This window comes from Solea senegalensis, linkage group LG1 (assembly GCF_019176455.1).
Source record: "Solea senegalensis isolate Sse05_10M linkage group LG1, IFAPA_SoseM_1, whole genome shotgun sequence".
Lineage (NCBI taxonomy): Eukaryota > Metazoa > Chordata > Actinopteri > Pleuronectiformes > Soleidae > Solea > Solea senegalensis.
This window is the reverse complement of record NC_058021.1, coordinates 29,851,506-29,866,954: the sequence shown is the minus strand read 5'-3', so window position 1 is coordinate 29,866,954 and position 15,449 is coordinate 29,851,506. Positions and strand designations below refer to the sequence as shown.

General features: G+C 41.5%; 1 protein-coding gene across 1 annotated transcript; it reads left to right on the top strand.

Annotated features, from left to right (window-relative positions):
* Nucleotides 1-167: 167 nt before the first annotated feature.
* On the top strand, nt 168-2,993 carry LOC122765298. Its single transcript, XM_044019473.1, has 7 exons — nt 168-366; nt 727-871; nt 1,347-1,460; nt 1,545-1,689; nt 1,769-1,917; nt 2,007-2,146; nt 2,231-2,993. The coding sequence occupies exons 1-7, from the start codon at nt 222-224 to the stop codon at nt 2,401-2,403; spliced, it is 1,011 nt and encodes a 336-aa protein (XP_043875408.1). The 5' UTR covers nt 168-221; the 3' UTR covers nt 2,404-2,993.
* The last annotated feature ends 12,456 nt before the right edge of the window (nt 2,994-15,449 follow it).

The window sequence follows — 15,449 nt, the reverse complement described above, 5'->3', positions numbered from 1 at the left end:
GGTTAAAACATGTCGAAATTTACATTTTGAAGACAAGTTCCCACTTAGGTCCCTACAAAATGACCTAATACCTGTAACCACACACACAACAGCAATTATGAGGCAATCAAAGACGAACCATAAAACAGTTAATCCAGCAAATCAAAGTCCAGAATAAGATTGTGTGTGTGGGTTGATAAAAGTCCTGCGTTGCAGCTGCTGTGAGCTGTAGTCACAACATCATGGAGCGGTGCAAGATGTTTCTCCTCTCGCTGACAAACACTGAGCACGTAGTGATACACGCGTGGAGCATTGCTCTGGCGGTCATCACTCAGGTGACCTCTGACATCTTCTATATTCTGGCGAAGGACAGCAATGTGCCCAACGGTAAGTGACTTTTCCGACAAATATCCACCATCTCTCTGACTGTGTGTTGTCCAAATAAACGTGACTAACTCAATGGTAACATTTTGCCGTATAAAAGTAGAATACTTTGAATTTTAAGACACGTTTTTAAAGGGCAATCAAAAGTACATAAAGTCTATTACTTCTTACTCACAGACCTTTGCCCCGCCAATGATTTGAAGCCATTTCTGAAAGCGTTTACAGTCATCTGGGCCGAGGCCAAACAAACTCGGCCATGTAATAACACGTGTAACCTGGCCGGGTGTGGATGAATGCACCGTGTCATTTTAAGAGTGCAAATCAAAACACTGACTAAAGGTTGTGCTGTCACTGCTCCTTCAGCTCTGTTTCAGACTTCACTGAGGAACATGACGGAGACCTTCCCCCTGGAGGTGACTATGGACTGGTGGTCAGAAATGTACTGGGTTATGATCGACTTTTGGTCAAAGGCTTGGCTCACGGAAGCAGTGGTCGGCCTTTTGACAAGGTAGCAAGGTTTTGTGTTTCAACAAACGCTGCGTGCAAAAGTGGATGTAGTCTTTTGCTTTGACCAGTAGGATGACAAGAAGCAGGGAGGGAGCCACCAAGGAGCAACTTTGATGGAATCCCTTGATTTATAATGTCAGCAACACATTTTCCTGAGGAGTTAATGGTCTCAATCTCTAGTTTCACGCCTTTTTGAATAGAACATGGTGTTAATTTTGTAAAACATAGATGATAAAGCACAAAAAAAAAGGGAGTTCTTTTTGGCAACCAGAAGACTATGTCCACTTTGATATCGATTCCATGTGGTTACAATGTCATGCAATGCCAGAAAAATAGAGATTATCAGACTTAAATATTTGAATCCTGCTTTATTTGGTAACACATATCGGTACACACAGTTATCAGCCATTTATAGCCTTAACAGTGGTGTTTAATCAAGATTTAAAGGTGCTAATTATCCTGTTCCATCCGTATAGAAATGTCCTCGGTCCTCGGTCTTGCAATCCAGAAATCCACCCTCCGGTGTTTTACCTGACGTGGACGATCATTTGCATCGTAAGAATGTGCCACGACCCTCTATGGGGCAGTCAGTAAGTCACGTACAGTCGTCACAATCGCTCACGCAGACGTTACGTAACAACAGGGACTGAAGCTGCTGCTGTTGCTTTGTGCAGCGCTGTGTTTGCGGCAGTCTTCTTCCGATGGCTGCTCCCCGTCCTCGCCTTCTACATGCTCTACATGTCCTACTCCAACCTGGACAAGCACAGAGCCTGGCTGGCCATCAACAACCCCAGGCTGATCTTTTGGATACGTTTCCTGGTGAGGCCGAATTTGTATCTGGTGACATGATGACCTGACTCTACTCATTTCTACATCCATGTTCTATTATTCGTGATAGACCCAGAACGGGTTGGCAGCGTTCGCTTGGTGGTCTCTCTTGGATGCTATAGAGGGTTTTGGCATCGTGCTCAAGTACAAAGCTGATGTGACCGACCCACTGGTCAGCAGCATTGTGCTCACCATCATCACCATGTGCATTATAACCTGGTAAGGACAACATTACTCTCACATATTGGGTTTTTACTTTTAGGTTGAAATGTGGCCTAAAATGGCTGGAATCACATTTTTCCCCTCAGGTTCTTTCTTGAGAACTTCCTGTTGACCGAGTACCTGCGCTACACATTCAGCGTTTACCCCTTCCTCATTCTGGGCTTGGCTTCCATTTTCACCCGGAGCTATAAGGTGAATGACTTCTCCGCAAACACCGTCTTCTGTGGTAAGAGAGCGTTAAACGCATAGAAAAAAAAATCTCATTTGTGATTTAAATGTCCATGTTTACGTTGCATTTTCTGATCTTTAGGGTTTATTTTACTCCTGATGACCCTCATGAGTGTGATCCACCTCATCTCCGCATGTTTGTACACAAACAAGCAGAGGAACCCTCCCGCGGAGGAGCCCGACTGGAAGTGTGAAGGCTGTATGACAACTGTGTGCCAACCCGAAGGCAAGATGGAGCAAACCATGCACAACTGACCTCGTCCTCATCAAGTGTTTGCAAGTGTTTATTTTCAAACCACTTTCAAAGCACTTTGAATGTGTCACCACACGAGAGCAGCAAATACTCACATCCCATTGGAAACATGAGCTGACATAAAGAGAGGTGGTGCAAGAGACATGAGGGAATATATGTTAAGCATATGGAAAATCACTTTGTTACCAAGCAGACGAATCAACTGAATTTCATCCACGAAGAACAACCGACATATATGAAAATAATATGCTTCATTTCAGTCCAAATATCACAGCTGGGTTATTTTGTAAAATCTAAAATGTGTTTTTTAAATTAATGAACATCAAAGTTTCTTAAAAACCTCGGCACACACACACACTCTCTCTCTCCCATGTCCCCTGAGTGCATCTGTGACGTGATGCCGTGGAGATTATCACGTGCCGCAGTTTATAAGTGCCCTCTTTCTTGATGCAGCTTAAAGAACAGAATATCAAACACGCTTGTTGGCTGTGGAGAGGAGCAGCCGCGACCTTTGATGAGGATGCTGAGCTGAATGGAACTGAATATCAGATGAAAGAGGCAAAGAGAGTGAGAGAGAGAGAGAGAGAGAGAGGAATTAGAATAAGGATACAATGAGTGAACTGTACAACTGAGTATATTGGTTTCCATCTGTAGCACAAATAAAGAAATGAAATGCTAAATCGTCAGTGGTTGGTTATTTCCACATTTGTTCTCCCCCCCAGACACTGCCTTCATTGTTTGGATTGAGATTCATCTAAAACAAACTAAACATCATTTTTCTCTCTGCTGTGGGTGTAGTGTTACTTTGGTGTTTACAGACATTATAATGCAAAATTGTCCTTGTGGGCGTGCGTCTGTGACCCTGCTTGTAAAAGCAGGGTTTTTTTTTGTTATTATCTCCGGCTTCCGAAAAGCCAAACTGGTCTGCCTTCGGGGGTCAATCGCTAAAAGGGGTCAAGTTGGAGCACCGAGGCATGGAGAAACACTAATTATAAATGCGTTTGCTGTGTATTAGTGTCATGTGCACGTTGGAGTGAGTAGTTGTGTGTCCGTAAACATCAGTTTTTGATGTGATATTACAACACGCTGTCCTTGGAAAGTGATGAAACACAAAGCTGCCTGCGGGGAAACGGATGTGACCCAATTAGGGAGGATTTCCCAATTCCATTTTTACTATCAAAGGGATATCTGTGAGAACACTTAAGCTCTTTAAGTAGAAAAAACTTATTTAGCGATTAACTGGCAACAGGCAACATAAGGTAAAACTTCTTATAGCCAAAAACCAAGATTTTAAGACGTCACTACGTGCTCTGCTATTGCTGTTTTATGAAATAAAGTTTTGGCCCAAAAGAATCGGCTCTATAATGGAATCTCTGTTCCGTTTCATAGCCGAAACCTGATCTTTCGAAATGGCACCAAGAGCTCTGCTACTGCTATTGTGTTAAAGAAAGTCAGATGTGTACGTAACCACATTGGAGAACACGACTGTAATAAAACAGACCACAGAGAAATGAGAGTAAAGAAATCTTAATTCTGCAACTTTCTCTTGAGGTTGCTGCATTAACTTAGTGCAAAAGAATAATAACTTTACACCAGATTAGGTCCAATAATCCTAAAACAGGAGCAGAAAATGAGATTTCCCTCGTCCCATCGAGTGTCAGATTACAAGGCTCCAATCAAACCTTTGTTAGAACTTAATTTGTATTATTCCCTTCCTGCCCGGTATATTATAAATAACTATAGCAGGTGATACAAAGTCTATTAAAGTGCTTCATGGGTGTGACTGCCGCACATATTGGACTCTGGGTGTTATCACATCATCCCTCAGGAGAGACGAAGATAAATCGTCCCTGGAGTGAAACACTGGGGGGCAAATGAAATTCACAAAGGAAGAAATGAAGGTGTTTTACTGTCTGGCAGCCTTGTAATTGTTTCTATACTCTCCAAAGACTTACATGAGCGAAATAACCTAGATATGCAAATGTAAATTCGCAATTATTTTAATTTATATAATTATGCAAAGGAAAGAGATTGGGTTGAGGAAAGAAAAAAAAAAGAAAAAAAAAGTCGTACCTTGTGCCAATTCCTCCTCCCACTCAAGCCCCCTCGCTCTGCAGGGTACAGCTAAATTATGTGGGAATTTAAAAGCATGCTCGGCTACACAGATGAGCATCAATTATCTCTAACATTTTAATGAGTGGTCTTCAGACCCTCGGAATCGACAAATAGTGAGACGGAGGCGGTAATCAATACGAGTGGATACTTAAATGCGGTGATTAAAAACATACATGTATGAATTTACGAACAAACTTTGTGTGCTTGTTAATGTTTCCATTTAAAACAGCACTGTTTCTTTTGGTTTTATGAAGCCCGTGCATGATGCAGGCCTCATCAGCCACAGTCAAAGACCCTCAGTGAGAAACTGCTGTTCACTTTGTGAAATCACTTCAGATCATCATTTTCCCTTTGTTTCTCTCCGTTGGGGGAGAATCGCTGCCTTGTGCTTTTTTTTTTTCTTTTAAATTCAACAAACATTTCTAACAGAATGAAAATGAAGGATTTCCAGAGGAAGAATCAGTCTTTCAGTGTGGGCGACTCATCTATAGGGAAGTTATTAAATGGAGCAAAAACCTATCATGAATCTACAACCGTGTATCAGGGCTAGATGGAAGAGATATACAAGATCTTTCCAGAATAAAGTCGAAATATCATGAGAATAAAGTCATAATCTTGCCAGAATGGAGTTGTAATTTTGCAGGAAAGAAAGTTGTAATATTATCAGAATAAAGTTGTAATCTTAAGAAAAAACAGACATTATTATGAGAGTAGAGTCGTAATTTTACGAGAATAAAGTTGTAATTTTGCAAGAATAAAATAATTTTGCAAGAATAAAGTCATAATCTTACACAAATAAAGTCGGAATTTTGCAAGAATAAAGTCGGAATATTAAAAAAATCATAATATTAAGAGTTAAATGTTAAAATTTTACAATAATAAAGTCACAATTTTTACGAGAATAAAGTCGGAACTCTTTGAGAATAAAATCGTAATCTTGCCAGAACAGAGTTGTAATTTTTCAGGAAATAAAGTCGTAATATTATGAGAATAAAGTCGGAATCTTACAAGAATAAAGTCGTAATTTTACAAGAATAATGTTGTAATCTTATGTGAATAGAGTTGTAATTTTGCCAGAAAAAAACCATAATGTAATGAGAATAAAGTCGTAATCTTAAGAGAAAACAGACATCATTTTACGAAAATAAAGTTGTAATATTATGAGATTAAAGTCGCTATCTTACGAGAATAAAGTCGTAATCTTACGAGGATAGTGGTGACAGAAAGGTGGATTCATTTCTTCATTTTTTATTAAAAAAATACACTTTCGGGTGATTTAAGAGGATATTAGCAATTTTAATCATCTCACAACTTCGATCACAACAGTACAACAACGTACTGTACTTTCATTGCGGTGAGTGCGGCGTGTGCCAAGATTTTAATCAATACCTGTTGAATTAATTCATGTCTGTTCTTCTGCGTGAACATATTAAACAGCTGCTTGAAAAACAACAACAACAACAACAGCAGCAGCAGCAGCAGCAGCAGCAACATGTTGAAGAGTGGGTTTTTGCCAGAAGCGAACAAACTCCAGCAAACCTCAAATAAAACAACAGCGGCACAGTGATGCCAATTAGGTTCAAAAGACAATTATAACATATGTAAATGATTTCACTTAATTAATCCCATGTCACAGTTACACTAATTAGTCAGAAATCCCCAACTCCTATTGCTCCATATTTAAGACAAACCTAATCTCAGTCCAGATACGAGGACAGCAGACACCAAAGAGTGAAATCTGTATAATTATTACTTTAAATGGATGATTTTTTTGACTAATTAGTGCTTTTTTTTGTGTGTCAGAGCAGATGAGCACAGACATGTCGTTTTCTAGGAAGCAGACAAACCAACAAGGAACTTGTTGATGTTAATCAAAAGATACTGACTTTCATTTACAGTTGTCATTAAGGGAATAGTAATTATAGACGGAAATGTCTCTGCAGCGGCGTGTGAGTGACTTAAAAGATAGAAAGATAACTCGGCGTGACATGTTTACAGCCGGTCTCAAGAGACGAACAGCTGATCCCCAAATGTAACAAGCACACGTGATTATCGCTTTATTGGACGAAAAAAAATTGGGAAACACTTTGTCTGGTTCGGTTTCGTCCTGCCTGCGTTTATTTCTTGTGTTTTTTTTGTTGTCAACACAAATCACAAACATTACTCCCTTTCACTGCTGATGTTTACGCGCCGAAGCGATTCACACTGAGAGTTTTACGATGCACAGAGAAAACTGCCTGCGAGGGAAAAATACTCAAGATTGTTTTGGCACAATGAGAGAGAGAGTGGCATTATGTCGTTTTATACTTACTTCATAAATATTGATACGGTGTAACAAGCACTCTTCATTCACTAGACAAACATGTGCTACTTTACAGTGGCTTGTCCTTCTTTTTATGTAGCAATACTCAGCGAAAGCCAGTTTTAAACATCTTTTAGACGAAGAAAGCACATTATTTTTGGACAAAATGTCTCTTCTTTTGTACGCATATAAAAAAAAAACATAGACATGCGCTGGTGAATATTCCTGTAATTCAATCTATTTAATTGACAATGAAATAAAAAACAACAACAACATGTGTAGACTTTATGACTAACGTGTGATCATCATATTGGGGAGATTGGAGAGTCTGTAAACAACACGTCCACATAAACAACCCTAAGCTAATTTTCGTCACTTTATAAGCCAGCATCTACATTCTATTTTACATACACACGCAGAGAAAAAACAAACAGCGTCTGAGTACCGAAAGCCACTTCATTTGCAATCTAACTGCAAGAACCACGGTCACAAGAATGCACAAGCGCAGACTAATGAATGCTAAAGCCCATCGTTTGACAGGAGCATGCCAGCATACGCTAGTGTGACCTTGTAAAAGGAGCAACATCAGCCCTCAAACCACTGCACCGAGAGGAACAAAACAAAAGTCGACGTCTTGTTTCACCTGCACATTTCAGACCAATTAAGGCTTCATTAGCAAATAAAAAGGAAAAAAAAGCAGGAAAACGGAGCTGAAAATGCTGAGCTGTCAGTATGATGCTTGATGTTTTTAATGCTAGAAATGAATCCAAATGTCAAGGGAAATATCAGTGCAGCTGACAGGAAGTGGAAAGTGTTTGTAAGGTGACGAATGTGGCAAAAAGGCACATTAGCGCAACAAAGGCGTGTCACTGCCGCGACGCACCGCATGGCTCCTTACGACGAAGCTATCTCATCAAATGAGGGAAGCGTTGAGGCGAGGACGACCGACTGTAGACTGCTGCTGTCATTTCCAGGATCAACACTTCCTGTAAGCTACAGTTCACATGTGAGACTCGGGGGAGGGAGAACAAAGCACACGTTTCTAAATTGGATGTGTCACCGGTGACTTTATATTAAGAATAACAACAGGGAAAAAACAGGAGGAAATAGGACAGCATACCCTCAGTGAATGGTGTCTGGCAGGGGCTCAATTTCAAGTATCTGACTCATTGTCCCCTAAAGGTCCAAGGTCTCTGATTGCAGCAAATTACAGATTAAAGGGCCTTTCATACAGTTGCACAAGCGCTCCCGCTGCACTGCTCTGTGACGTGGCGTGTGCAAGAATGTTTGCGTGTTATCGCAGTGGCCAGCGAGGCTCCTCTCTGCTTCCCCTGTGTGATTAACTAAACGTGGCGAAAGATGGATCGGAGAAAGGAAGGTGAAGTCACTTTAGATGCCCCCGTCTGTTTTGCGGCAATATCAGATGAGTTATTGTAATGCAAGGCCACATCTTCTCATTGTTGCACTTGGAAATTCTAATACAATTTTAAAGAAATATGAAGCTTCAGCTTGTTTTACCTTGGCTGGTCCCTGGGAGCTTTAGACTGATGGCTCCTCTCAGACTTTCCTGGCATATGACCTTGAGTTCTTTATTAATTTCCTTATTTTTTAGGGCAATACCTCGGGCTATTCACCTAACAGATGAGTCAGGGGATCACTCCAGGCAAAATATCTTAAATTAGACAATTTCCAGTTAAGAAGACTTCAACAGTTCATTAACTATTTCAATTATAAATTCCTGTTGAAGAATAATTAAATTAATACGATCAAATTAGCTTTTTGTTTCATGAGCAGGGCGCGCTTTTCAATTATTCAAAGGATACTAATTATTTTAAGTATTCAATGACAGTTGAGTTGATGTTTAGTCACATCAGACTCATTTCGACGTCTGGAAATGGCAAATCACGCGGTGAGATTCATTCTGACACTTTATTTTGATGAATGCCAAGGATATTATTGTCTGCAACAGTCCTTGAGTAATGAGGTGGTTGAGTGGAATGTCACCACTTTAAATAAAAGCCCGATTCAAAGGGAAGGCGAAAAAAAAAACAATCACCTGGAACAATTCTGCCTGTCACGTCGACAACAGGTGAGAACTTATTGGTGTTTTGACAGCCATCGATCACACATTTTACTCTGTGGCGTTAAATGATCAAGTCACACAGTCTATCATTGTGTTTTAAAACACTCTGTGCTTAATGTGACATCGCTATAGAGGTGCAAATGAGACTGAATGTTATAACGGAGAATAATCTCCGTAGTGGTTATTCAAAATTCAAAACGAGACAAAATAGTAATACTTCAGCAATACGTTTTTTTTTTAATGCTTTTCGTGCCGCAGGTGCACCCTCAGCAAATTGATGTGTTGTTGAGTCAAAGTTATGATTCATTTTATATCACATTTTTAGTTGTGATATAATGTAGCAATAATCACATAATAGACCGTTTTTCTCTATATAAGACACTCTATATTGCACATTCTTATAGCCTCTGAATATACCCGTACAGTAATGTAAAAAAACAGCCGAAATGCTCTGTGTTCTAAGGGTTAAAACTTACTTATTTACTTCAAAACATGCAGTTAAAGCTTGTTTCAGGAGTCACGATTAAGAACAGGAAGGAAAAATTGTTGAAACACTAAAGCCCATTTTCCACCTATGGTCTCAGGTCACATCGGCACGGCACGGCACGGCACGGTTTAGGTTGGTTTTCCAAAAAAATAGTACCTACTCGACGTGGGCGGAGTCATCACTGTATGGCTGGGAGGCGAGCCGGTGGAAAAAACGCCATAAATACAGCCTTGCACTGCACAAACAATTTAGCAGGGTAATCCTCCAATATAAGTCTGAAAATGTAAGAAAGGGGGGGGAGCTTCATTTTGTTATTTACAGCAGCTGCAAACGATATTTCCAGTCCTGGCAAATTCACTGCACCACAGGAGGTCAAAGCAATTTTATCAAAAATGATTGCTGGACGAACCTCTCACCTCTATATTATGACACCGACTTAAAATGAAAGACAGAGTGCATCAGCAGCCATTTATAAACGGAAACGCTACCATTGAGGGGTATCACAAAAACAAATTACCAATTAAAAAACAAAAATGTGTGTGGGTTTGTTTTATTCCCTTAAGCTGCTTCAGCACAGCAGCTCCTCTACCTGTATATATACACCGCATAAAAATAGTGGCACTGTCATAGTAACAATAAAAATGGTAACCACGTATACACAAGTTAGAAATGAGGATGATAATAAAAAGTAGATACTAAATTAGAAAGAGACACAGTGTGATATTAAAATAATGCAGCATTATATGCGATTATATGAGAAACAAGAGAAAATAAAGAACATCTATCTATCTATCTACCTGTCTGTCTGTCTATTGTTCTATCTGTCTGTCTGTCTATTGTTCTATCTGTCTGTCTATCTATCTGTCTGTCTATTGTTCTAACTGTCTATCTATTGTTCTATCTGTCTGTCTATCTATCTGTCTGTCTGTCTGTTTATTACCCAGCAAAGTATTGGATTAGTTTAATTATCTCAACTCTTTCAAACTCCTGGAGATAGTTATAGATATTTAATTACCTACAGAAGCTACAGTATCGTGTAAATACTGTATACATATATATATATATAAATATATATGTATGACAGATGTCCTGTAAAAGAAGCCACAGTCACATTGAGTCAACCTCTGGACCATAATTTATGCACATACATAACAATTTGGCTGCATTTAGTTCATGTTCCGGAATGACTGCTCCACTGTGTACCATCCTCACAAATGAATCACTGCCTCTTTTCTTCCATACACTGGGCAGGTGCTGCTTGCCTCAGCACATCACGACCTAACACCTTGCCCATAGGAACCGACTCCTGCCTTTGCCAGCTATACTGACGCGCGGTGACGCCGCAATTAGGTGTGGGCGCTAAAGTGCTGAGACACATCTGATTAACGTTCAAGGACGAGCGACGGTGGCGCTTGAAAGTATGTGTAGTATACTACAGTAGCAACACTATGTTTGCAGATCAGAGGAAGAAGAAGAATTAGCCGTTTGAGTTTTTAAAGTTGGAGCCTTTTTATCTTCCACAACACGTCCTCTCCTGACATATTATCTGCTGTCACAAATAGGAAATCCATCCTGAACACTGGATTCTTTCTGCGTATAAAAATATGCCATTGGACAACACAACACAAGTTCTATATTATAGCCTGAACAAGGCCGATAAATTCTCTGAAAGAGTCAATAAATCAGGTCAGTGCTTCAGGAGAGGCGGCCTGGTTTTACCTCGCACGACACAGTTAGACACATGACGAGCACACGTGACCTTGTGGGGATGGCAGAGTGAACAGACGGTGCCCTAATGTGAAATCCCCTGTTTTGCTGTGTTTAACACCCAATCAATCATCGCACAATTACTGCTGGCCAGACCCACGGGCACGCCACTGAATTTATGTGGCAGGTTTACCAGCAATGTCCCTGATCCAACACTGCACCACCTTTTTTTTCCCTTTTTTTCCTCCCACCCGTCCTCTGTGGTCATTTTCCAGGACGAGTGATGTAAGATCAGAGCTGCTGACTGTGTTAAATTCAGGATGTAATGAGAATAATTGATGTCTTACTATTTATGTCAGTGATACCAGTCAGACAGGACAAGGTCATCCGAGGGAGCTGCAGATACAGTCTGTGGCCAGAGTGGGAATAAAAGCCCTCTTTGTCTTGAACATGGGAGCAGAGGAGAGACAGGAGGATATGTGTGTGTGTGTGTGTGTGTGATTCTCGCAAGGTGAGTTGCATCTGCTCAGCCCGGCACACCGTGTGATTCTGCCGCTGACAGACGTAAATGCTAAGCTTCATTAGTGCTCACACTTTCAGAGGAAATCACACAATGTGAGCCCGCTGCAGTGTATTTTAATCATGCAAATAGCTGCAAATACAAGTATGCCATCTGCTTTAATAAGACCTGATTCACACTGACACTTTGAATGAGGCTGCATTGATGTCTTTCTATCCCCGTGATTAGCCCGTGATTATTTTTTGTAAAGCACATTATTCAGCGGCAACTGCTCTGCTGATTTAATTTTGCGCCTCAGAAAGAATCACCTATGCGATGGGAGTTACGGGGGGAGGAGGTCTCACACTTGAGAGGGAGGGGTGTCACGGCGACTCACATCTTCTCCTGAGCAGAGGGATGATGTGATAAACTCCGCCACTTGCTGCATATCTCATGGCTACGCACTCGACCTCCTTGAGCAGGTGTTTCAAACAAATCCCCGGGATTAGAAAAGAGGTGCACGACAGCACATGCGACAATTAGTGAGACTCTCGTTCTAATCTCTGCCGTTGCGGAGTTTAAGTTGGCGTGGTTTGTGGCCACGCGTGGTTGTGCGGCGACAAATACAGGATTTGTGTATTATTGTGCTGACCGTAGCGCTGAAACAACAACTTTTAAATGTGTTCCCAGTTACGATCGCTTACAGTGAGCGTGTCTGACACGAAGCAGTGACTTTATAGTCAGGATGTCGCTCGGGGTTGGTGATGTATTAGCCTGCGTTATAGGACAGCTGCATGTCATTACCTTCACAGCGAGGGCCTGACATTATAAAGCCTGGGATGCATGGATGGTCTTCTTTATCTTCTTTGTAACATCAGGGTCTCCTGAGTTCACGCCTGGTTTTTACTCGGCTACAGGTGTGTTTTTTTTTGCTTATTTTAACCATAAAAAGACCATTTCCCATTTTTCCAGAATAACTTTAAGTATTATTTACAATTTACTGCATGTTAAAACAGTGTATTAACAATTTAAAATGGTTAAAAAAAAAACCACTGTAGTTGTACATGAACACCAGATTTTGCTGTTAAATTTGAAAGTTGAACAGTAAAAAACTTACGTACAGGTGCTTTTCCCACTTTTTCCCTTTCTGGTGACAAAGACGCTGATTCGCCAGCTTCCTTTCCGAAATTACCGTAACAACCACACGCTGGTTTTGGCTTGTGTGATACGTCATCTGCGACACGTTCAGTGTTAAAGGGTTAAAGCAAATTCTTCATTAACAGATGATTGCGTGAGTGCAAAGAGGCGTAAATGATTAGTCGCCGGTTAGTTAGTCATTAGTTGATATCAGTTTGATGAGTTAACGACTTTATGAATCTGAAAAAGCCACTCTGACATGGACGAGAATGAAACAGGTGCTGAAATCTCTGGTCACAGGAAATACAAGAGGTTTGAGGACACTTAAATGATTAGTTAGGGATTAAAGGGGGCTATGTGTGAGATTATTCCTGTGTTAATCCAATTTTAATGGATCCAATCCAATCCAATTTTAAAACCAATAAATGAAGAGAAATAAGGTCTTCTTGAACCTGACTAATAAAGCTGTCTATGTCCCGGGTAAACAGCAGTGGATCAACACCAACCCAGCGTAGTGGAGCAGCGAGTGCACAGTGAGCTGAAGCTTGTGCAGGAACAGAGTTTGCTAATATCAACAAACCGACTCTCGGCACACAGAACACAGACTCCGACAGAAACACAACAAAAGGCGAAAAGAACATTTTAATCAAGCGCAGCCTGTCAACGAACAAGAGCAACTAGATGTCTTCCTCTCTGCTCTCTCAAGTGTGCGAGCGCTTGCTTCGCTACAACACACACACACACACACACACACACACACACACAGACTCTGCTGTTGTGAAAAGTAACTCTCGGAAAAAAAAATGACGAACAAATGTCGCCGCCAATCAAACGGAAACCCGGGAACAGAAAGCCATGAATACATAAAACTGACACCTCACGCAGTGATTTATACAGTCTAGGCTGAATGTGAAGACATGAAAACCACATATTATGTCTTTGAAACTATTTTAGCTGTGCAGATTCCAACCCTCACCTCCGAGTAAACAAAAGTCACGTGATGTTTTCTGTCAGAGATAAATCAAAGAAAGTGAAGTCATAATCAGCAGCAGCAGACAGAGCTGGCGTGAACACACACACGTGCGAGCTGGAGGCAAGCAAGACACACACACGCGCACGCACACGCACACACACACACACACAGTGTGAGCCAAGCGTCAGTCATGATGTAAAATGCATCACGCTGTGTGCCACGGCAGAATGTCTTCACGGACAAGATAACAAAAGAGTGCTATGCTGAGAGACACAGAATAATACAGAGTCACTCACTCACTCACTCACTCACTCACTCATCTTCGACCATGTGTCCAGTTCGTCTAATCCCCAAATCTGCATGTTGTTGGACTGTGGGAGGAAACCGGACCACCAGGAGAAAACCCAGTCATGAGGAGCTCATGGCACTTTTCCACGACACAGTTCCAGCACCAATCAACTTGGCACAGCTCCACTCTACAGTACTTGTTTTTGTTTTGTTTTTTTGCTTTTCCATTAGTGATAGTACCTTGTACCCGGTCATTTTTTTTTAGTACGATACTATTATGTGACGACGACTGTGACTCCCGGGCCACTGATTGGTCAGAGAGTGTCGTCACTGGAAGAGTCAAATCGGACAATACCAAACTGTAGATGAGTTAAAAAACTCAGGCGTAAAAATCCTGAAAACCTGCGTTAATCTCCAACATTTAGCAAGGGCATTTCCACGTCTGGCGTATTTAGCGACAGCACTGCCGAAAGCCGGCGATCGCGGGCCAAATCACAACCCGTTCCACCACTGTGCTCCTGCAGGAAGTACTGAACTAATCTTTGTGTGTGTGTATGTGTGAGCATGGGTTTTCTCCTGGTTCTCCGGTTTCCTCCCACAGACCAAAGACATGCAGATTTGGGGATTAGGCAAACTGGACACTCTAAATTGACCGCAGGTGTGAGTGTGAGAGTGAATGGTTGTTTGTCTCTATATGTGTCCCTGTGAACCCCACCTATTTCCCTATGTCAGCTGAGATTGGCACAGCACCCTCATGTGGAGGAAAAAGCGGTGGATATGCTATGATGACTCCGCCCACGTTGACGAGGTATTACAGTAGCGTAATAGAAAACGACACCTAAACAGAGTCGAGTTGAGCCGCGAAGATCAGCATTGAGTGAAGTCAAGTGACAACGGTTTGAAAGTAGCAGACATTTGTTCACCTTTAAAAGTTACGCACTACAGCTTTAACATTTTCGTTTACTGTAAAAAAATAAAAAAAGTGTTACTATTTAATTAAATGTCTCCTCCAGAGAGATTTTCTCAGGACTTTGTTACGGGGTAATAGAGGAAGTGTCCTCTCTGGAAATCCGAAGAAACTTCATTACAAGTTGAGAGGCGAATTACTTTAAGATTTAAGGGATTAAAAAGAAATAGTGTGTGTGTGTGTGTGTGTGTTTGGGGGTTCATAGGTGTGCGCATGGACGGATGATCCATCCTCGCGCTGCAGGATCAGACATCTCCCTGATCATTGCTGCACAATGAAAATAATTACACGGAGGCAGCGTTTTACTGAGCATCGCGGACAGTGACGGTCCTCCCACACTCCGCGCAGAGAGCCGAGGCTCACGCGGATCACCAACTCCAACCACGCGCGCCCGCCCGCCCGCACGCACGCACGCACGCCGTGTTTGTGATGTGTGGACTGGACTCAGTTCCCCCTTCCAACCAGAGTGTGGTTCATTCCAGGGCTTCGC